The sequence below is a fragment of the Erpetoichthys calabaricus genome, chromosome 12 (assembly GCF_900747795.2).
Source record: "Erpetoichthys calabaricus chromosome 12, fErpCal1.3, whole genome shotgun sequence".
Taxonomy (NCBI): domain Eukaryota; kingdom Metazoa; phylum Chordata; class Cladistia; order Polypteriformes; family Polypteridae; genus Erpetoichthys; species Erpetoichthys calabaricus.
In genome coordinates this window covers 107,532,576-107,557,752 of record NC_041405.2, presented here as the reverse complement: position 1 = coordinate 107,557,752, position 25,177 = coordinate 107,532,576, and the positions used below count along the sequence as shown (strand labels likewise).

Genomic DNA, 25,177 nt, shown 5'->3' with positions numbered 1-25,177 from the left:
CCCTATCACTGAATTCTTTAGCTTTGTGCATTTTGCTGTGCAAACTTAACACCTTTCTTGTAAATTTATTCCATCACATATCCCAAATGATCAATAGTTAAGATGCTTGAATGGCAGGCAATATTAAGAGCAAGCTGCAACACTCCCCCTGTCACAGCAATATTCTTTCTAGTAAATGAAGTGTCAAGTAGAGTTTTGGCAATGGGGAATGGTGCATTCTTTTTGTGTTTCTCTTTTGGAGCATGGGTATCCAGATAACTGTAAACTGCCCTTACTTCTGATTTACAGTACTTACAGTATGCTTTACCACCATTAGTGGAAAAACTTCTGATCCACTTCATTAAGCCCTGTTTCTTTCTCTTAGCCTTTGTAGTATTTTTTCCTGTATTTTCTGAATTTGCTGACATTGTCAGTTAGGCAGGCCTACTGGCAATTAGCATAAACCTAGCCAATTTCATTTATTCATCTTGTAACTTTCATAGTTTTCTCTCTCTGTGTTCTCGTTGTCTTCCTTTTATCTCTTCTTTGTGTGTGAAACATTGTAGCCAAAAAGTACTATCTTGAGTCAGATTGAAAAATTTGTAGAAATGGGCATTTGTGACTTGGGTCAGGACGATGTGTGCAATAAATTTCATACTTTGTCTCCTATGTCTGCCTCTCTGCGGTTGTCCAGTCTCTTTCTCTTTATCAGGCTATTAGCATTAGGAGCCACAAACATCCATAAGACAACTAAATACATTTTTCCATGGCTGTGGAACATTATAAAAGTAGCCCAAAAACCTGAAACCTGCAACTTCGTATTTTTTTTCCTCATGTCTGCATTCTCAAAATAGACCAATTAGGGGGTAAAACTATGGACCTAACAACTCTGTAGTGAGTATTATGAGTGATTTACTTGTGTTTTGCATCATGTCTGTTTTTTTAACTGGTTAGCTGGCAAAATATGAAATTATCACTGTATTTTTTAATGTCTCTTTTGTGTATTATATAGTCATTTTGAGTATATAATGGTAGGTCCTTTGATTGCACAATGTCTGAAACTTGAAATATATATGAGAAGGATATGTTATAGTGTACTTGTCACTATCTATAGCAAAACAGTGTACAGAAGCGTACATGAAGGATAATAGTATGTTAGGTTATACAGTATATCACTGTGTTTGGAAAATAAGTCGAGTGAGATTATGCCTATGTTATAATGCAGTAATTTACTTGTGAGGCCTCTTCTTGAGAATTTTATACAATTTTTGTCTCCATATTAGAAAAAAGAGCACTGAAGAATGTACTGAGAAGAGCAACTAGGCTAATTCTAAGACCTAGATGTACAAGCAATGAGAAGAGTTTAAAAGCGTTCAGCATTTTCAGTTTAAGGTTAACAGGAGGCATGATCAAAGTGTTTACAATTATGAAATGAATTAGTACAGTGGATCTGAACCGTTACTTTAAAATCAATTCTACAGGAAAGATTACTGGAGACATGTTTGCGAACTTATTAAGTTTTTTCTTCAGAAAATGAATCCGACACGTGGAATAAATTACTGAGTAGTGTTGTGGAGAGAATTACTTTAGGGAACCTTCAGATTTCATCTTGATTTTATTTTGGATAATTATGACATATTATTTTTTTCAATATTTGTTTAGTGTTTAAGAGTCATCACTGCTGATCAGGTTTATCTGTTTTTCGAAAAGTTAATTCTTACATCATGCTTACTTTACATGTGGCAGATTTAAAGAATCCCATATTACCAGATCTAGAGATGCAGCTTAGTATCTGTATCTATTGGAAAACAGTCATTCCAGTACTCCATTGGTTATGCGGGTATATAGACAAGTAAATAGATTTTTGTTTTACACCTTTTTAGCTTATTTATGTTGTACCTTAGACTGAACTGAAATAAAGAGTAAATGAACACAGAAAAAAACACATTAAAAGTCCTCGATACATTTTACACTGAGTAGACTCTGTTGAGATTCTGGCCCTTTCAACCTACATTTATCCAGATTGTTGTAGAAACCGAACACACATGAAATGTATGTATTCCAAATAACAATATATTATTTACCCTATACAATTCCAGGCACTTCACACACACACACACATGAATAGACTGTGGCTTTTTGTGTCTCACTTCAGTTGCATCGGTGGGGGTTGGGATAGCAGGCTGCTTGCTGCCTGTGCTGATTGACACATTTGCAAAATAAAGACGCTGATGAAGAAGTGCAAAGGAATTTAATGTGGATTGGCATTATGACTTTTTTTGTAGGCTTCAGGGATTCTAGTTTTAAGTAAATTTTGTGAATTCCTCAAAGTTTTCTAAATAATTTCTTTATCTGTTATTTATTTATCAGTTGATAAGTTTTTCTTTTATCCCTATTTTAGTCATTTTACTCAGTAAGATAGAAAACACAAAAATGTGATTTTAGTGTTATGTTTATACTTCCAAAAAAAAAAACCTGATTGTTATTTTGTTGACAATTTCAAGTATAGTGCTAGAACAAACACTGCCAGAGGTGAATATATTAATAAGAATATTCTTTCCAGCTCTGAGATGCTTTTCTACCTAAATACATATCCCCACCCCTATTTTAATAGATTGTTAGCAGTGATGCCCCAGTTTGTTTGCAGAAGGTTTATCTCATTAGTATTTGCACGACATGCAATGCGATTTTGTACCATAAATTTTGCAACTAATTTTATCTTAGTTTTCTCTGTGTTGAACTGCATTTCTGTATAGTTCCTTTGGCTTTAAAACTGTATCATGCTATGTCACCTTTCCTATTTTTATCAATATAAGGTAAAAACATAGCAATGCCTAAGAAAACTAAATAACATTTACCAATGTTTTCTGTTTCACCATAGATTAATGAAGATTGAAATTGAGTGGATTGCTTTTTGTTAGTGTAAATGTTGTAATAATGCATACAGAATGGGCATAGTACTTATTGGACTATGTTTCAAAATGGTCTCCTGCTAATTCTCTTTTCAAAAAAAATCAAATGTAGATTTTTTATTACTGTTTTGGGTAACAAACGGTGCTCACACTCTATACACCAGGGGTGTCGAACTCCAGGCCTGGAGGGCCGCAGTGGCTACAGGTTTTCATTCTAACCCTTTTCCTAATCAGTGACCAGTTTTCACTGCTAATTAACTTTTTCCCCATCACTTTAATGGCCCTGTTAGAAGAGTTCAGCCCTCTGAATTGATACATTTCTTCATTAAATAACAGCCAAGCAGAAATGAGATGTGAAATGAGCTAACAGATGACCAGCTAAACTGGGGCTTCAAACTCCAACCAATTTCACTGCAATCACTTTCTTAATGAGAAGCCAATTTTTGCTGTTAATTAAATCCGTTATTTAATTCCATGGCTTATTTCTGCTCTCGTTCTGCCATAGCACACATTTCGGAAACTGTTGTTTTTCTGCTCTTTCTTAGAGCACCGTCAAAATGTTTTGGTGACCTGAGATATCAACCTTACCAAGACCATCACCTCTCTTTAATTGCAGATATTGTGTGATGGGCACAGGGGAGCTGATTATGTGGTGGCCTGTTTTTTGTCTCATAATTGTTTGGCTGCTAATTAAAGAAAAATAAACTATGGGGCCTGAGTCAAGTTAATTAAAAGAAGTAATCAGCAGCAAAAACTGGTCACTAATTAAGAAGATGGTAAGAATGAAAACCAGCAGCCACTGCGGCCCACGAGGCTTGGAGTTCGCCACCCCTGCTATACACATTTACAGTTGACCTATATCTATGTACCCTTATAAGCTGCACATAAAGAAATTAACTGCCTTTCTTTACAGAAGAAACAGGTGCAGTCTTATTTATGGTTTTGTGTTTATGACATTTATATTGTGACTTTGTACTTCTTACCATTTTGCAGTGTGTGTGTTCCCAGAAGTAAATATATCTTTCACTACCTTTAATTGTTTTAGTGTGTAATTTTCTGATATAGTTAATATCTAAGAAAATTTTTAGCAGCTTTAAATTATCCAATCACATAAATAATAAACTTCAATTTTGAAGTTGTTTTAGTTATAGTTCAGTGTTTTTGTCAATAAAGTAAACTTACTGACATAAAAGCTTACAATATTTTTTCTTTTCCCTTCTCTTTCTTCTTCCCAACACTATGCCACTCGGTGCAGAATATCACCGGCCCTGCTGCGACAGGCATCGTATGGCACTATAAAGATTGGTACTTATCAAACCATGAAACGTTTGTTTGTCAGCCGTCCGGAAGGTTGGTACTGAAAAATAACAATTTTTTAATTGTATACACTCATACAGTATTTTTAATTCGATTTTATGAAAAGTATAATTGAATGCCACTGGACAACTGAAGATTAGATATATTTAGAAATAATAATACATTTTATTACAATATGAAGATGCCATTTTAATTTAAACCCTTTTTTTTGAGCTTTAGGCTCTTTGTTCAATTAATTTTTCATTAAACATTATGTTCTCCTGCTAATGTCAAATAGAAATGATTTTAGTGGTTCATTTTGTAACCAGCAAAATGAACACATTGATGCACTCAATTATGATCCATAGGGTGCTTTGTAAAAAATCTTCACTTAAATACTAGCATTGCCACTTTGAGCTCACTATCATTTATGCTTTATAGTTTATAGCTGATTTGATTGAATGGATTTGAATCAGTGGTGTAGCCATCATGTTGAAGGGTATGTTTGATATTTTTCAAGTCCAAGTTGTTTCTTCACAATCATGGCATATGTTAATTTTCCACTTGAAATTGTGTTCTAAAGTGAAGCATTTTTCATAAGTTTCTGAGGCAGGAATAAAGGACTAATCTGTGTATGTTAAAGCATCTGTATTGAACTTACTAAACTTCAGCCAGATTAACTTTAGGCAAATTGTGGTTGCTAAATTGACCCAATACGCTATGTGCAGTGGTGTATATCATTGTCGGTACTCTTCTTCTTTTTTTTTTTTTTTTCTTTTTTTTTATTTATTTATTTTTTTTTTTTTGTAGGCTGCTTGGACCTCCTTGCGATGCATTTAAAATATTATGTAGTTTCTTAATGAAATAGTTTTAGGGGTCCTCTTCAGAGTTTTGAGCATGCTGTTAGAAACATATCGAAACGTTTGGTTGCAGGGGAGTGCTGTTTGCTGTCACATCATGAGGAGCCTTAACTTTCTGCAGCAGATACAACGCCACTGAAAAAAAAAAAACGCCCAACTTCAGACCCTGGTGCTGTGCCTGCTTAATATTCTCTCACTGAAGCACGTGTGTGCTTTAACAATTCAGCGGCAGCAAGCAGTATCTTTGCTTAGAAAAGTAAATACTTGCTGTATATTGATAGAATTGAAACAGTGGCATGACTTTTTTCATTTATTATTGTTAAGTTGTCTACTGAACTCAGACAACAAATTCACATCTGGGCATCAACATTCAATGTCAAGAACGGCGCTTGGTGATGACTTTCTATGATAAATTCACACCCCAGGGCTGAAATGGTGTTGCATTTCCAAAGAGGTGTAAACTCTTCAAAATGAGATGCAGAGCCTGTCTTGTTTTAAAAGGGCAGAATTTTACAACAATGGTTTGCTTTTTGCTTTTTTTTCCTTCTTTAAACGACATGGCTACACTATTTTGCAATATGTGCATAATCTCAAGACGTGGATCAATATTCTACATTTTTGGCTTAAAAAATGGATATACTTGTTAAGGTTTAAGGCTTTTCATCACATTAGGTTTACAGTACCCTTCAGCTTCATTATAGCCCCCAAGAGTGGGCTAGTTATTTTTTTTTTTAATTTTTAAAATAAAGTAGCAAATTCATTACCGTGATTGTGAAAAAATAACTTCGAATTGGAAAAATACTGACCTTATCCTTTAATTCTCAATAAATGTTTGTGTTCTTTGTTGAAAAATACAGTAGCTTCCCTCTAATGCTGATTTATAAAAATAAATGTAATTTTCACACTTGCTTGTGTCTTTTTAGTCTATTGTTTTAACTTAATTTTCTTTAGTTGTGGAATAAACATTTAAAGTGAAGCTCATAGTGTAATGATTTTCACTTGTCAGAAAATTAAAATTGGAGACTTAGTGAAAATGTTCAGTTTTTGTTCTGTTGACATTATGAAAACAGTTATTTAGACATGCTAAAGTAAATTTTAAGATTAGGCCTAACATGAAATTTTTTCAGTTATTTTAGCTGCACCACTTTTTGTATAAAAATATAAGTCTGCACCCACTTTGCATTATTTTGTGGTACTTACTGCTCTGTTTACAGATTGTACATACATATATATATTAATATCCTATTTCATGTAGTAGAATAAGCAGGGGTTCAAATAATGGTAGTCAGAGATGACAAGTGATAGAAATACATTTTATATATATTATCTTTTGAGTTATCAACATAGAAAGCAACATATATTTTTAGAAATTAGTTGTATTTATCATCTGGTTGGTTTTGTTCATTTAATTATAGTTCCATGTGTGTATGTGGCCCATTCATCATATTCTAATCTGCTGTCCACTTCATTGTAATGGGAAGCCAGTACCTAGCCATCACAGGGCATCCTCAGAAATACTCTCAAACCTGGCATATAGTATATGTGTACTATATATAGCATTTAGCAAAATGCTGTATTTGTTCTTTGCTATTTAAATTTCAGATTTCAAAATATGATAATGAAAATGAATGTTTAGCAAGCATAGCTAGTCAATAGTACACACACACACACACATATATATATATATACTGTATATATATATATATATATATATATATATATATATATATATATATATATATATATATATATATATATATATATATATACACACACACAGTAGTATGAACATAAGACATTTGACAAACGAGAGGCAATGATTCAGTCCTTGAAGCTTGTTTGTTCAGCTCATCCAGATACTTCTTAAAGGTTGTCAAGGTTTTTGTTTCAACTACAAGGCTTGGTAGTTTGTTCCACATTCTTACAACTCTTTATGTCGAGAAGTGCTTTCTGGCTGTAGTCGTGAAAGTCGTTCTCTTTAATGTCCACTAGTATCATCAAGTATGTGATTCACTGTTAAAGTAAAACAATTGTGCTGGATCTACTTTATTAATGCAGTCTTCTCTGCATGAGACTAAACATGTTTACCCTGTAATTCTCTGAGTCTGTCAGAGTGCAACACGTTCTTAAATCCTGGTATGTACCTGGACGCTCTTCTTTGCACAATATATATGTATGTATTTATGTGTGTATTTATATATGTATGTGCATATACACACACACACACACACTCACACAATAAGATAACCTGATTTTATGGAGATTTATCAACAGTAAACAAGTCACCAGTCCCCCTTATTGAAACCTAACAGATTTAATTAGATCTCTGATATAAGAAAAGTTTACTGAATAAAAAGCTGACGAGTAATATAGCTAAAAATCAAGAGATTTTTAAATCCAACTACTGTTTCAGCAGAAAATTGTACAGTTGGTTATTTTTTTACTTGGTACTCAGAACTTAGAAAATAAACTTGTGTAACAATAGCAAACAATTTGTACTCCCCTTTTTAAAAAGGATAAAGGAAGCCATTTATTTTTAGGCCAACCACTGTACTTCTGTAAATATTTACAGGCTTGATCAATGAATGGGGGCTCTATTCAACAAGTTTCTCATCCTTTTGAAGTTAACAGCTCTTTTGTAGTCTTAATATAGTAAGACAAATGGAGAAGAAAAGAATAATACAGAGAATGGGATTTGTGGTGTTTAAGTGAAAGAAAGTTAATTATCTAAAAAAAATTAATACAAATTATTAAAAAAAATGAAAGGTAATATTACTATAGTTAAAGGGTCTGGCTTCTATAAGGCTAAGTCAGGTTTTGAATGGTCATTGATTAATAGTAAGAATTCTGTACTGAGAGTGCTGGGACTATAATGTGATATTAACCAGATTTCATGAAAAGAAAGCTTTTATTTGTGACTTGAAGCTTCATTAACAAATACTTATTTAGACTATCTCATATTCTGCTATGCAGTAATCAAAATTTATTAAAGCTGATTATTTGCTACTGTTATTTGAACCCCTGTTTGCTGTCAAATAACACTGTGTTTTTAATATGTTGCTTCACTGTGCATGCAATGCTGGGATGAAACACTCTTGTTTTGAATGCTTGTTTTGATACAGGCTTGGTTTGACTGATGATTGGGGGACAGATTGAGCGTGTCCTCCTGTCAGTGTTACCAGCGCTTGGACCTCTGTTACTGTTGGTCACTTTGATCAAGGACAAGTGTAACTATTGTTCCAACTTGAACCATTCTTCTCCTGCATCACCTCTTAATAGTATTGATCTAAAACAGTTATAGTTATATAAATTTAGTATATTTCTTTATAGGTTTTCGTAACTTTTTCTTGTGTACTGTATTTATTAGAATACAGTATTTTTATTTTTTAATGCAAACATCAACAAATCTAAACATAATCTGGACTGGATAGCTTAATTTACCTTGGGGGGTGATTGATTTTTGTTTAATCCCACTGATTAATCTTAAAATATTATCTGTTACTTTTTTGCAGACTAATTTAGCTATTGAATAAAAATTCAGTTTAGAAGTAGTGCATGCACATGAATATTTTTTACTTTTTTGTCCCTCTTTCAAAAATGTGTAGTTCTAAGAGATTTTTCCTCATATTATTAATAGGATGTTTTGCCTATTAATTATTGTTATGTCTGTATAATTTGTTTCAAGTTAATAATACCTTTTTTTTGGAATTTGCAGATGAAACAATGATAATCAATGTATTTTGTGGTGTGGTGTCTGGAGTAATATCATCTGCCATTGCTAATCCGACTGATGTTCTAAAGGTAGAGTATTTGCTGTTTACTAACTCATTACCAACCAGATGAAGAGAATGCAGTGTTGAATTACCAGCAGCTAAACATGGTTCATTTTCCATAGCATGTCTCACAGCAGCAGGAACATGGTGTCAAATCCCAGGCTAGTTGCTGTATGTGTAGAGTTTACACATTCTTCAAAATTGCACATGCTACAAACCTGTACATGAACATGCAGCAGAATTCTGTTATTGCTTTGGGATCCTCTGTTATTCGGTTATTAATACAGTAAATTATTTCACACCATCTATAGGGTGGTCCAGATCTAAGTATGCAATTTTCATTATGCTATAACCTATTAAGTTTATTACATAGAAAATCGCCCGAAAAATTCCGGACCATCGAGAAGTGTGCGAACTGACGACATGAAGAATTGTCTTTGCGCCGAACTGGAATCGTCCCCGCATAAATCAAAGTCATCCAGACGATCTGGATCTGCATTATTAGATCTGGACCACCCTGTACTTAGTAAGGGAGATTAGGATATTTTTCTTAGTTTTATTGCTTAATTTTCCTTGACATGTACAGTGCCCTACATAATGTTTGCTCCACAGTTTAAAATTACAAACCAAACAATTCAGACATGATTAAAGTGCACATTGCAGACCTATAAATTAAGGGTATTTGCAGACCATGTAGAAATGACAGCACTTTGTCTAAACATCCTATGAAAAATATGCAAAAGTCTTAGCTCTTGAAAGTCTCTTATCGCTTCATCGTATTCTGAAAAGCAGTTAAGACAAACCAGATGAAATTTCCATCTTAAATCAATAGGAAATGGCAGTTTACCAGGATATCAGTTCAAGATATTACAAAGAAAATAAATGTATGCAGCTAAATAATACTTTTGTTTTGACCCAAGTTGCCTTTATCTTTTGTGTCTGTAAAATGAATAAAAATGTGGAGTACAGAAAGAAATCAGTCTATAATTAATACTTTGAAATTAAACTAAAAGAGAAAATGTTGATCAAAGACAACCTAAACCTATTAAAAAATCTGCATTACTAGCCATGTTTATCTTTTTTTGAGATATACATGATAAGGTAAAGTGTAAGCCATAAAACCCAATTATGAAAGGTGACATGCTAGTGGTGAACACCCTCCAGCATTACAACAACAAAAATGTATTTCTTGTATAGCCCAAAATCACACAAGGAATGCCTCAGTGGGCATTACCAGGCCCTGTTTTTTGACAGCCCCCCAGTCTTGACACCCTAAGAATAAAAAAGAAAAAACTTCTAGGGGAAAAGATAGAAGAAATCTTGGGAAAGGCAATTCAGAGAGAGACATTAAATGAACTGAAACATCTTCGTAAGGAAGTGCGAGCCAAAATCCTTCTGGTACAAGAGAAGAGACACCAAATCTCCTATAGACAATCATTAATGGTGGTAAAGGTGGTCTACAAATCTTGATAAGATCAGGAATGGGAGAACCAGAGGTAGCTGGGGAAATCTCAAAGAAAATACAGACAAGAAGGTTAAAGTGGTATGGGCATGTCATGAGAATAGAAGTGAACAATGTCTTGGGAAGAATCATGGAAGTGTCGGGACAGAGGAGAAGAGGACGACCGAAGAGAAAGCGGATGAACTGTGCAAAGGGGAACATAAAGGTTAAAGGGGATAAAGGATGTGTATTGCAGATGAGAGTGGTGGGGACACATGAAAGTGGGAAAAATTTTAGAAGAAGAATAAAAAGATAGGAGGCCTGCAAGATACCAAATCTTTGAAGGCACTATACTGTATATGCCGGCTAATTTTATGTTGAATGAAAAGTGGCACCAGAGAGTGGCCATATTTTGCATGTTGGTCAGACAAGCAATTAAGAATTTTAGTAACAATATTTATGTGGTGTATATATTTTGCATCTTGACGTTAGGTTTATTGACATGTTGGACTTTATTAGGACTTGTTGATTGTTAGCTATGTCCTGATAAAGTGACACAATTGAAAAAGGTCACACTTATATATAAATGTCTATGCGTGTGTGTGTGTGTGTGTCCGGCCCGGAAATGAGAGGTGGAGTCAGGGTAAGGGCATTTTGATGAGGAAATGGAAAACTCGCTTAGCCGCTAATAATACAAGCGAGACCAGCACATCAGCGAAATGAAACCTCAGAAGAAAGACAAAGTCGCTTAGCCGCTAACATCTGCAAAGCGGTATCCCTTTTACTTTTCCTCCCGCTGCTAATGTACAAGCGATGTGAGCACATTGGCAAAATGAAACCTCCTAGGAGAGAGATGCCTAGAGTAGTTCCTTTCAATTACCTGACATCTCTATATTTCAATTTTTTTTTTCTGACGATTTCAGATTTCTAGGACCCCAGCACAGGCTCACACAGCTAGTTTTTTTTTATAATACTGCATATCCTGTACAAATATTATCATGAAGTATTTTTTAATTAATCCATCCAACTATTTCTAAACCTCACTTGTTCATTCCAGGCTTACAGGGGAAATAGGGCCAATCCCAAAAAATATTGTCCGCAAAGCAGAACTCAACTCTGAAAGGGGTGTCTCTCTCACTCACACACACACACACACACACTCACACACATTTACTTATACTGGGCCAGTTCACAACATGCAAACTCCACGTGCAGTGAACACTTTTGGGTTTGAACCTTACTGTAATTCACTATAAATCTAAATGATAACAGTCTTGAATAGTGGAAAACATTGGTCTAGTGAATTTTTCCACTCTTAAAAGTAAAGGTACCAGAATGGATCTTCAGAGCAATGACATAGGGAAACTACTTTTGGTTCCCAAATGTCCCATCCATATGAAGGATCCATAAAAAGTGCCATTAAATAACCATTATTTTTAAGAGTGTAGGAACTGGATTAGCAGGGGAAACTGCACACAAAGCATGAGGTAAATATATAAAAATTCGACACACGCTGATCCCTGGAGCGGTAGGACCCTGTACCCTGGTGCCAAACAATGAAATTATTAGTCTGTTGAATTTGAGGAGAATGATCCATAACAGAAGTATGATTTTAAAAAATCCATTGTAGAGCAGTGGGATAAAGGAGAGCCATGAGTAGAGAACAAGCTAAGTTTTGTCCGTGGAAGTTTGTATCTTCCTGATGATTTGCTTACTTAGTCGGATTTCTTGCAGAATATAATATATATATACAGTGATCCCTCGCTATATCACGCTTCGCCTTTCGCGGCTTCACTCTATCGCGGATTTTATATGTAAGCATATTTAAATATATATCGCGGATTTTTTGCTGGTTCGTGGATTTCTGCGGACAATGGGTCTTTTAATTTCTGGTACATGCTTCCTCAGTTGGTTTGCCCAGTTGATTTCATACAAGGGACGCTATTGGCAGATGGCTGAGAAGCTACCCGACTTACTTTTCTCTCTCTCTCTCTTGCGCTGACTTTTTCTGATCCTGACGTAGGGGGTGTGAGCAGGGGGGCTGTTCGCACACCTAGACGATACGGACGCTCGTCTAAAAATGCTGAAAGATTATCTTCACTTTGCTACCTTCTGTGCAGCTGCTTGAAGCGACATGCTGCACGGTGCTTCGCATACTTAAAAGCTCGAAAGGCACGTATTGATTTTTGACTGTTTGTTTTTCTCTGTCTCTCTCTCTCTCTCTCTCTCTCCCTGCTCCTGACAGAGGGGGTGTGAGCTGCCGCCTTCAACAGCTTTGTACCGCTGGTGCTTCGCATACTTAAAAGCCAAACAGCCCTATTGATTTGTTTGCTTTCCTCTCTCTTTCTGACAGTCTGTGCTCCTGACGCGCACTCCTTTGAAGAGGAAGATATGTTTGCATTCTTTTAATTGTGAGACAGAACTGTCATCTCTGTCTTGTCATGGAGCACAGTTTAAACTTTTGAAAAAGAGACAAATGTTTGTTTGCAGTGTTTGAATAACGTTCCTGTCTCTCTACAACCTCCTGTGTTTCTGCGCAAATCTCTGACCCAAGCATGACAATATAAAAATAACCATATAAACATATGGTTTCTACTTCGCGGATTTTCTTATTTCGCGGGTGGCTCTAGAACGCAACCCCCGCGATGGAGGAGGGATTACTGTATATATATATATATATATATATATTATATACCTGCCTCCCTATATTATTATAACTTGTTTTCATCTTAATATTAAGATCACAAAATTAAATATAGGCATTTTATATGGCACTAAAAAGCTGATAATCTTTTTTTTTTATGGACACTATCTTTAGTTTTTATATAAATGAATGTTTACATCTTATATTTACTTTTTTTAAGCAGATGCTAAAAAAGACCCCCAAAGGTTATGCAAAAAGGGATTAATACAGTGTTCCAAAAGTAATTTTTTGAATGCAAATATCAAAAAGATATGATCAGAGTGTTTAATCTTACATAGCTTTTATCATTCCTTTTTTTTGTTTCATCAGTTTTAAGTTAATTTGAAATAATCTTTTTGGCTATAGAGTAAAGAAAAGCAAGAAAGATAGGGAATTGCAGTTTCTTCAGCTTCTGGGTTTGTAGAATGAGGGTAACAATATGGTCATTCTGTTTATGTTGTCTTTTAGATAAGGATGCAGGCTCAAGGAAGTGTAATTCAGGGAAGTATGATAGCAAACTTTTTGGATATCTATCATCAAGAGGGAACCCGAGGACTTTGGCGGGTAAGCAGTTAAGAGTTATGATTTGTTGTATAAAGTTTAAAAAAAACAAAGTTATTGCTTATCTGCAATTTATTTACTACAAGCGACTTGTTTTTATTTTTGATGAGTGAAGCCCAACACAAAATGCATCCCAATCATTTATTTATACTCTTTTCAATTTATAGTTTTTGCAGTCTGTTAGCTTTCACTTTAATTTGAAGACTAAGTCTATGCATGAGTCATTAACACTTAATACTTTTCCAGATGCATCGCAAACAAAAAACCCTAATTAATATTAATGAAACATAAAATGGCATAAAGTACAAATGTATATGTGTAACACTTACAACTTTTATACTATGTTTGAATATATTTGAGTTTTTAATTATTTTTAATATAATATATGTATATTAATATTCAATCCTTAATCTACTATATAAAGCTGAATTTGGGTTTTTGTCTGGTATGCAAATTGACACTGTTGAACCTGCCTCCTGCAAATTTTTACAAGGAAGACAACAAGCTGTGTTTCATTCACAGATTTCACCACAGCTGTGCTTTATTGGGGAAGTTCCCCAGGAAGCATTTTTGGGATTTGACTCAGATGTCTAAAGTTGCTTCCCACAGTGGGTTAGTCTGTGAAATTTTGGTTTGGGCCAAAATGTTTTCATCCATCCATTATGCAACCCGCTATATCCTAACTACAGGGTCACGAGGGTCTGCTGGAGCCAATCCCAGCCAACACAGGGCGCAAGGCAGGAAACAAGCCCCAGGCAGGGCACTAGCCCACTGCAGGGCGCACACACACACCCACACATCAAGCACACACTAGGGAGAATTTAGAATCGCCAATGCACCTAACCTGCATGTCTTTGAACTGTTGGAGGAAACCGGAGTACCCGGAGGAAACCCACGCAGACATGGGGAGAACATGAAAACTCCACGCAGGGAGGACCCGGGAAGCGAACCCGGGTCTCCTAACTGCTAGGCAGCAGTGCTACCCACTGCGCCACCGTGCCGCCCCAAAATGTTTTTTACAATTTATTCTACCTCCAGGCAGTGCCAGGTACACTTTGTAATTTTTGTACATTTTCAGAGTTCTAGAGTCTACCCAACTTCTTTCCTTTGCAATCAAGTTATTTACATATTGTAATTTTCACAACCGCCTATAGGTGGTATGCGGATGTCAAAATGTTGTATTTGCAGCATCTTTGCATTTTATTAATAAACTTCATAATAATTAATGCAATTCAGGTTCCCATACATTTGGTCAGTATCTTAAACTGTAATTGTGTGTAAGTAGGCAAATTTAACAATAAAATTACACCTCTTAGCATTTTGGTATATCGTTGATGGTAACATGTACAAAACAATGAAATTCAATGTTTTTTTTTTATTTTTTTAAATCTTTTCCTAGGGTGTTTTGCTTACTGCCCAGAGAGCCGCCATTGTCGTTGGTGTGGAGCTTCCTGTTTATGACATCACCAAAAAGCATTTAATCCTCTCTGGTCTGATGGGAGACACAGTATACACTCATTTTATGTGAGCTTCTCTGTTTTTTTGTTAAATGTATTAACATAATTTACATTGAAAATCTCCCACTGTTGAAAATTGTAAACATTATTGATTTTGCATCTGTCGAAGATCTTTTTTCATTTGGTAGATTGTTCATTAAGAAAGATAACCTATTACAGTATAAAGTTTTCTTCTGGTTGTTAAATCACACTGTATGTTGCCAGCTATATCACAGTCAGAGATGCAAGGACATATTACTGGTATTATCACTGAATGTGAATGTAGGTGTGTGCATTGATGAACTCTGTAATGGACTGGTTCTCTATCCAGATTTGGCTCCCGCCTTTTTGTTAATGCAGCTGTGATAGACACTAATCCCACACCTGCTGTGACCCTGAATTGGATTATGTGTATTTGGCAATGTTATATTTGTTACCTTTGTGTGAGATAATATTGCACACCAGAGAAAACTGTTTTTGTAATATAGTCCTTTTAATAGGTTTTGCACATCCTCTATACAAGGAGAATGAAATCTCAACATAAATCCCTAAATACTTTTCATAGAAGGTCTCCTGTGTCCTACTTGAAGTTCATTGCATAATTAATGTTTTTGTTACCTGCATATAAAACTTTGAATGCGCAAAATGCATTTGCATTTTCAAATTGTGCTCTGTAAAATAAAGCTATATAATACAGAGCAAATGTAACTACTTAAGTTCATCACTAATTATATGAATGTCTAGAATACTTAGTAACCAAGATCTATAGAGATTTGTTAAATAGCAATAACATATTTCCCTACTTAATAAACTTAATAGCAGGTAAAAAAAAGACTGTGCAACCATTTCCTTCTTGCTATACATAACATTTTTATCTTCAGTTATAGGTCCCTTTGTTTTTACAATAATTAGGTTGTACAGTACTATTAATTACTTCAGTCTGCATTCTCTCTGAATGTTTGCGTTGTTTCAGAAGATAGCTAAGTAGTTTACAGAGATGTTTCTGTGAGAAACATGAGTTTTTCTTAAATTATGTATTCAACAGTGTTGCACAACACTTGTACACCAATAGTATGTAATGAATAAATAATGTACCCAACTGTTGTCAAGTTTTTTTGCTTTACAAAATTTTGTCCTTGCAGTTCTAGCTTTACCTGTGGCCTTGCTGGTGCCTTGGCATCAAATCCAGTGGATGTGGTGCGAACTCGTATGATGAACCAAAGAGTCATAGCTGGCAACCAAGTGATATACAAAGGGACCTTGGATGGACTATTGCAGATATGGAAAAGTGAAGGCTTTTTTGCACTTTATAAAGGTTTTTGGCCCAACTGGCTACGCCTGGGACCATGGAATATTATTGTATCCTTTATAGTTATTGTTATCTTTCTAACGTAGTTTTTAAGTATGCTATGTTTTTGTTGTCTCAGTACAAATAAGGTATTTATATACTGTCTAAATGAGGGTAACTTAAGTGCTACTTTGAACTGGTTTCTGTCATTGAAGTAAAATTCAACTGACTGAATTTGTATGTTCATTTTGTGATAGACGTCCATCACCATGTGCTCCCTTAATTACAGTTTTCACATTTTTGTGTTCACCTGTCTCATTCTTGGAGCCTGATTTAGTCTACTCTGTTTTCTTACACTACTGTTTGGCTCATTGGCTATCTTTGCATTACCTGCTAGTTTTGGCAGGCTGCATTTTAGATCTGTATCATCTTTAAATAGTCATTTGTCATTGATCCTTACTGTTATCACTTAGCTTTTGTGCTAGAGCAACCTGCAATAAATTGATAAAATCTCTTCTACTCTCACTTTTAATGGGAGCATTTCTGACAACAAGTGAATCAAAATTGCAAATGGTATTTTAAAGAAATGAACGCCAGAAAAAGAAGAGACATTGTCAAAAATGAATACATTAAAATTGTGGATGACATAACAGTCCACTTTGTAGCCTATGTCTGCTTAGAAAATCTGTGGACCCAAATAGGCACAGCTAATTTTACACTTTTCTAAATAGTTTTATCTGATGTGATTTTGTGATGTATATTACATTATATAGATTCAGCTTTCCATACTGCTACTTTAGACTTCTTCATTTTTTTTAACTGTCTAATTACTACTTAAATGTTTTTTAAATGGGTACAGGCCTAAACCTACACACAAAATATTTTGACCTTGAAAGAGCATTGATTACTGAACTTCACCTCTTTACAAAAGGTATAGGTCAAAATGGAACAGGAATTTTAACATTGTAAAACTGCAGACCCACTCTAGCAACAGAATGGACGTGCAGTCCAAAAGCTGCAATATCAGAAGACAGTTACTTTAAATATATCACCAAATAGACTGAAGGGGGTTTATAGCGGTATTTCTAGATGCCAACATCACATAGAATGTCTGGCCATGGTACCATGAGGATGGATGAGTTGACGGGTGAATTGTAATAGCTATTACTTTTTAAACAGAGCAAATAGCACAGAACTGCATAGTGAGCTTTATATCATCACATTTAATCGTTGCAAATGAAGTTGCATCAGTTCTTTCTAGTTTATACCATTTTAAGGGGCTAAAGTGTATGACTTATTCAAAAACAATCGTTTGCATAAGCTGGTGTGGGCTAATTCAGAGATGTCTAGGCAATTCTCCTCAATATTGCATTCATTTCTTAAGATCATCAGCTTTCCTTTAATCTGGTGGCCACCAAGTGTCCCTGCAGAGGTAAACAAATGTCTGGTCACAGGAAATTGCACTAATACTCTGTGTGATTCAAAAATCATGTGACATAAAGTTAGCAGTTTGATGCTATTGACTTTCTGAAATGCAGTATAATGAATTCAAGGCAGTCTTAATGTTAAAAATGGTCTGTAAATGAACATATATTTTATATCTATCATTTATTTAGAGCATGATAAAGTTCTTTGTATTTTACATTGGTTTTGAAATGCATCTCCATTGTAAATCTATCAAGCAAACAATCAATAATATTAAATGCCTAAAAAAGTAATTATTATTATTATTATTATATATTAATTTTCTTAACCCAATGTTTTCAGTTCTTTATCACCTATGAGCAGCTAAAGAAGCTTCCTTTTTAAAATGAAGATGTTCCAATGAAGAAGTGAAACACTGACAAATTCTCTTCTCACGGATTGAGCTAAAGCTATTTGTGTTCTTAGGTCAATGTATTTTGTCCATTATCTTCATTATTTATCCTGTTTATTTATTTTTTATGACAAAAGATATAATCAGTCTGTCACTGGTTTACCACATTTCATTTTAATGTATACATGGGATAAACACGAATTATAAGGATGAGTAAGACAAATGGATAAGACTGAAAAATCACTGTTAATTTAGGAAAGAATTGCAGCTTTGTTTGGTTTTTTCTTTTATTTTTACTAGACACTCAATCACATATGAATTGTAAACATAGTTAGCAGCATTGCATTCATATCCCAAAGGATATCCCAGAGTAGTTTACAATTAGATGATAGGCTATTCATCTCTGACTGTTGTATCTCCGGAAGATATTAACATTTTGAATTTGCAGTAGTTTCATCCTAAAAAAATAATATATGTCCAATATATGTACTGTTTCTCAGATTATTAGCATAACCTAACAAACCCTTTTACAATTTTATAGATTTTTTTGTTTTTATAACCAACAGTTAATTGTATCTTTATATTCTGAGCTCCAACTTTTCTAAAAGTTCGACTAACATTTTTGACGTTCTTGTTCTGTGTAATTGTTCAAAACAAAATCTTTTACACATCATATTAACTGTTAAACCTGCCAGCTTGTTTAAGTCTGTTTACTTGGAGATTGAAGCAAAGTACCACATCCCACCACATGCTTTATATATTACAATACAAACAGACATACAGTTCAGCAGGTCGTCCATTAGATAATTCTGAATTCGTTAAGAATTAATATGATTAAATGCAAATATTTTTATAGCTTTGAGAAAATGTTATTTTTGCTCGATGAGTAATGAAGATGCCTTTGAAATGATAGTTCCACAGTGTACTTAAATCCTCAGGATCACTTGGAAGCCTCTGTTTTGGTAGTTGTTTAAACACTCCAAAGTTTTTATATTTTGGTGGTGTCTACCATAAATTGTCAGTGCATTTTCAGTAATATGTAAGGAGGATTTAGAACTGAGACATTTTCTGAAGAAAAAAAACTTTAAAATATATAAAAATTAAAGAAAAGCTCAAAGTATTTATTATCTTTAATAACCTTTTTAGTGTTAGGCTAAAGAACAAAAATTATTATGGTATGTTTAAGTTTGCATCTTTTTATGTATTTGTATTTTTTTGCCTCAATATTATTGTACATACTGTGTGGCCATTATGTCTAAGATGCCTTACGTTTTTTTGTTTGTTTGTTTTTGTTATGCATTGGAAGTGTGAAATAAAAAGTACAGGCAGAGCATAGTGCCCTTGAAGGATGCATGTCTGTCTTCACCCTTAGTTACGGAAGACAGGATTCTTGGGAGATGTTACGCTTAGATGCCATAAGATTTAAAAAAAACCAAAACATATTACTTGTAACTTATGATGCTGTGTTTAGCTGTATTCTATCCTGCATTCATGAAGTGGGGAACTCATAATAGCAAGACTAGGAAAAATAAATTTGAATGACATTCCAAGTCCACATTAGAAGTGGGATACTCAGTAATCAATTCCGAGCCCCCAAGTTTCAGTCACATTGTTTTGTTGATATCACTTGAACAAGGAAGTGAGGTAGCCATAACAGCAGTTGCAGTTAATAATGGTTTTGTGTACGTTTTTTAAATTTTTTTTTATTAATTAACATATTGGGCTGAACCTGCAAAAGTAACAGCACAAAGTAGTCTGTGTCTTGCTCTGGTAGTAAGCAGAAGTGTAAGGTAGAGGGGCATGTTGCTCTGAGCTAACCTCCTGTGAAGAGGATTTCAAACCTTGCTGAGTTTATTCAGAGGGCTTTACAGCATTTCATAGGTCATTTATTAGAGTGATTTAATTAAATTATTTATTTTTGCAAATACTAATATTGAAATCTTAAAATTATTTGTTACAGATTTGAAGCTTCTTTCTTAAAATATAGTTTATTATCTAGGGAGTTCTTATAGAATTGCACAGCAGTGCAGTGGTTAGCGCTTTTGCATCACAGTTCAAGGAGATTGGATATAGATCCTTGTCGCTGTCTTTAGAGTATTTGCACGTTCTCCCTATGTCGGTGGAGTTTTCTAGGGTTGCTCTGTTTTTCCTTCAACATCATGCATATTAGATTACTTGATGACTCTGAATTGGCCACATATTGATGAGTGTGCCCAACCACCATACATGCCCCATCTAATGTTTTTCTTGCCTTGCATACAGTACTGCCGGGGTAGACTCCAGTTCCTTGTGACCCTAGACATGGATTAGAAAGGTGTAGTAGTCATTTTATTTTCACATGTTCACATATACACGCCTGTACACACAGAGAGTTAGCCCTGCGCACAACAAATGGCTTAACTTTCCTAGTCAAAAACATCGTTCTATTTTTTCGTGTATCGCTGGCACTGTTTGTGAGATTACGGTATACACACAAACACTGGATTTTATGTACATGCAGCACTTGGATGTGAAAAAAATCAGTGCCTCAGGGCATGGGAGGTGCAATATTATGATGAATGAATGAATCAGTGAATGAGTAAAAGCTTTTGAAAAAAATGACATTTTGTTGCAAAAAGAGTACTATCTGTTTCAAGTTCTGAGCAAGTTTTAGTTTTATGTATGAAGTCATTATAAACATTTCTATTGCCAAGCATCATCAGTGATTGTCCAGTTTAGGACAAACGCATGTTTGTTGTTTGGCGTGTTGTTCAATGCTGATTTAATTGTAAAAAAAAAAAAAAATGCTCTTTTGCAAAAACAAAATAAAATGTTAGCACAATAAGAGCATTGTAGCATTTATGTGTTTCTAGTTTCTTTTATTTTATGCACATTACCTTTGTGTGTATTTTATGTGTAAATAGATGTAATCTGAAAATAAATGGAAAAAGAACAAGCCTTGAACAATTCTGTGCCAAGTGACTGATGTTTCTTTCAACTCAGTAATAAACCATGAAGCATTATTTAACTTATTTTGTTTAACTCTTGCTTTTACTCTGTACTTTTGTTAAACAAATTAAATACAGCATACACTATTTAAAAAATGTTGCATCATTTTGGGAGGAATTTACCAAAAATGTTATTTACTTTAGACCCTTTAGCTGCTTATTGCATTTTTAATAATGCTTTTGAGAACAAGCATAAAAGAGCGCTGCACAGAAGGTAGTGGCAGAGTTGGCAGTCTAATTTAGTCCCATGTATAGTGTGTTCATTACAATTTGGTATCTTTAACTTGCGGGGGAGTCACTTTTTTTAAACTGAAAATCTACAAATACTGTAGTACAGTGTAATAAGTTCCTTATGCAGGGTCACCGAAAAATGTAGCTAAAACAGCTAATATGGGAACACAAGAAAGAATGTGAGGTTTCACACCTCTGCTGTTTTATTCACTTTAAAGAAACGTGGCTTAAGTTCAAGTTATTCTGTTAGTTTGACTTTATATGTTATTCTTTGGTCTGATGCAGTTTAGCTGCTTTTAAACATTTGCACTGTTTCTGTGACATGTACACTCTGTATACAGTGGTGTGAAAAACTATTTGCCCCCTTCCTGATTTCTTATTCTTTTGCATGTTTGTCACACAAAATGTTTCTGATCATCAAACACATTTAACCATTAGTCAAATATAACACAAGTAAACACAAAATGCAGTTTGTAAATGGTGGTTTTTATTATTTAGGGAGAAAAAAAAACCTACATGGCCCTGTGTGAAAAAGTAATTGCCCCCTGAACCTAATAACTGGTTGGGCCACCCTTAGCAGCAATAACTGCAATCAAGCGTTTGCGATAACTTGCAATGAGTCTTTTACAGCGCTCTGGAGGAATTTTGGCCCACTCATCTTTGCAAAATTGTTGTAATTCAGCTTTATTTGAGGGTTTTCTAGCATGAACCGCCTTTTTAAGGTCATGCCATAGCATCTCAATTGGATTCAGGTCAGGACTTTGACTAGGCCACTCCAAAGTCTTCATTTTGTTTTTCTTCAGCCATTCAGAGGTGGATTTGCTGGTGTGTTTTGGGTCATTGTCCTGTTGCAGCACCCAAGATGGCTTCAGCTTGAGTTGACGAACAGATGGCCGGACATTCTCCTTCAGGATTTTTTGGTAGACAGTAGAATTCATGGTTCCATCTATCACAGCAAGCCTTCCAGGTCCTGAAGCAGCAAAACAACCCCAGACCATCACACTACCACCACCATATTTTACTGTTGGTATGATGTTCTTTTTCTGAAATGCTGTGTTCCTTTTACGGCAGATGTAACGGGACATTTGCCTTCCAAAAAGTTCAACTTTTGTCTCATCAGTCCACAAGGTATTTTCCCAAAAGTCTTGGCAATCATTGAGATGTTTCTTAGCAAAATTGAGACGAGCCCTAATGTTCTTTTTGCTTAACAGTGGTTTGCGTCTTGGAAATCTGCCATGCAGGCCGTTTTTGCCCAGTCTCTTTCTTATGGTGGAGTCGTGAACACTGACCTTAATTGAGGCAAGTGAGGCCTGCAGTTCTTTAGACGTTGTCCTGGGGTCTTTTGTGACCTCTCGGATGAGTCGTCTCTGCGCTCTTGGGGTAATTTTGGTCGGCCGGCCACTCCTGGGAAGGTTCACCACTGTTCCATGTTTTTGCCATTTGTGGATAATGGCTCTCACTGTGGTTCGCTGGAGTCCCAAAGCTTTACAAATGGCTTTATAACCTTTACCAGACTGATAGATCTCAATTACTTCTGTTCTCATTTGTTCCTGAATTTCTTTGGATCTTGGCATGATGTCTAGCTTTTGAGGTGCTTTTGGTCTACTTCTCTGTGTCAGGCAGCTCCTATTTAAGTGATTTCTTGATTGAAACAGGTGTGGCAGTAATCAGGCCTGGGGGTGGCTACGGAAATTGAACTCAGGTGTGATACACCACAGTTAGGTTATTTTTTAACAAGGGGGCAATTACTTTTTCACACGGGGGCCATGTAGGTTTGGATTTTTTTTCTCCCTAAATAATAAAAACCATCATTTACAAACTGCATTTTGTGTTTACTTGTGTTATATTTGACTAATGGTTAAATGTGTTTGATGATCAGAAACATTTTGTGTGACAAACATGCAAAAGAATAAGAAATCAGGAAGGGGGCAAATAGTTTTTCACACCACTGTATATGCCAGATATTATACAGTATATACTAATGCATATATTTCATATTAATTGGTGTTTTATGTTGGGGGTTAATCATTTTATACATGAGTATGCCTGGTTTTATAGGCTGAATAATGTGGAATTCTGTATATACAATATTTCAAAAACTATTTTCACTCTTTTATTCATGTTATCTTTACACAGGCTTGGTTCTTAACAGAAAACCCTTTCAGTAAATATATTTTAGTAAGTTTCAAAATTGGTGCTGTGTTTTCTTTTGAATGGAGAAGAAAAATAAACGTAAGCTTGACCAGAGTCTTTCCTGCTTCCATTAGTAGTACTGTAAATATCATTGTAAAATACTTTACATGCTGTATTGGTTCATGTGTCCTTTTACAATTGTAGCCAGTTGAGTGACATCCTCAGAGATAGAGTGAGCCAGTGGATGGGATTGAACCAGAGTCCAGTGCCTTGGCCAGGAAAGGCTGTTCAAATGCCACGATATGTCATCTTCAGAATTAAGAAGACAAAAGATAACCACTCTTTCTGGTCCAGAAGGTAGGCATCAGTTGTGCAAACAGACTTTAACAGACACTACAAAACCATGGGAATGATTGTCAAGAATAATGTTATGAGTGATTGTGTCAGTGAGGAAAGCTTTAAATGTTCATTTACTAGTGAAGTCTGTATTGATACCATAATTTTAAGCGTAGGATCATTAAAGTGATTTTGAAATTTACTTGAAAGAATTATGGCATTACTGATTGCCCTGTGACATGGCTTTAGTGAATTAATTTTGAGCAGAAGTCTGTATATTTTGTCAAGAAAGGAAATAGAAAAGAATGCAATGGTTGTCCAAGACTGAATAGTTTGAGATGTTACACATACTTATGATACAATTTCGTTTACAGGACTAGTTATAGAGGAAGATGGAAAAAAATTCTTGAATCCATTATTAAGAAAGACAAAAATCCTGACCAATAAAAGTTCAGTAACATTTTTTATAAAATAATTTGCTGCCGCAAATCCTGTGAAAGTATTCACAATGGTGTGGTGGGCAACAATGGTGTCAGGACTAGATAGCATGAAAAGCTGATGCTGATGATTAGGTGGTGAAGCACAGAGCCTTGAGTTTCATTATTGGATACAGAATATAGGGAGTGGCCTTTGTTCAGCCAAGTGCCTGAAACACTTTCTAGGTATATCTGTTTTGAAGTTTTACATCTATCCCAGGGGTGGGCAAACTACAGCCCGCAGGCCAAATCCGGCCCATTGGTCTTTTTAATCCGGCCCGCCAAAGATTGGTATAAAATTGCCCAAATCAAATCATATCATAAGTATGACTGCATTCATTTGACCTTGTCCTGTAATGCCTGGCATTCCACCAGGTGGAGCATTAGGCGCAGTGATACATTGACTTGATTTTGCGGAGCCCGGGTTACTCTCTGTTATTACTCTGCTACTGCTGTGAACCCATCTGCAACAATGAGTGGGCCAAAGAAAAGAAAAGTCGACAGTGAGTGCCGAGTGTTTAATAAGGAATGGACAACTAAATACTTTTTCACTGAAGTCCGGTCAAAGGCTGTATGTCTTATTTGCCAAGAAACCGTTGTGGTTTTAAAGGAATACAACATCAGCCGTCACTTTTCCACCAAGTATGCTAATTACGCTAACAACCAGTCAACGTAAGAATGGACAGCTACTGCTCAGAGGTTGGCAGCTAGTTTGCAGGCTCAGCAAAACACCTTTATCCGACAAACTGCCATCCAAGAATCAAGCACGAAGGCAAGTTATGTTCTGGCATTCAAATTAGCAAAGACCAGCAAGCCTTTCTCCGAAGGGGAGTTTCTCAAAGAGTGCATGGTAGAGACAGTAGGTATCTTGTGTCCTGAGAGCAAGAACAAATTTGAAAAAATTAACTT

At 35.2% G+C, this 25,177-nt stretch overlaps 1 protein-coding gene across 1 annotated transcript in view; it reads left to right on the top strand.

Annotated features, from left to right (window-relative positions):
• Positions 1 to 21,116, top strand: part of slc25a14 (solute carrier family 25 member 14) — a 49,906-nt gene extending 28,790 nt beyond the window's left edge. Inside the window, exons 4-9 of the mRNA XM_028815973.2 lie at positions 4,147 to 4,241; positions 8,763 to 8,848; positions 13,413 to 13,508; positions 14,905 to 15,029; positions 16,144 to 16,360; positions 18,057 to 21,116. Of these exons, the coding sequence (XP_028671806.1) occupies positions 4,147 to 4,241; positions 8,763 to 8,848; positions 13,413 to 13,508; positions 14,905 to 15,029; positions 16,144 to 16,360; positions 18,057 to 18,098 (661 nt within the window). The 3' untranslated portion in view covers positions 18,099 to 21,116. The remainder of the gene's footprint in view (positions 1 to 4,146; positions 4,242 to 8,762; positions 8,849 to 13,412; positions 13,509 to 14,904; positions 15,030 to 16,143; positions 16,361 to 18,056) is intronic.
• Positions 21,117 to 25,177: the final 4,061 nt, after the last annotated feature.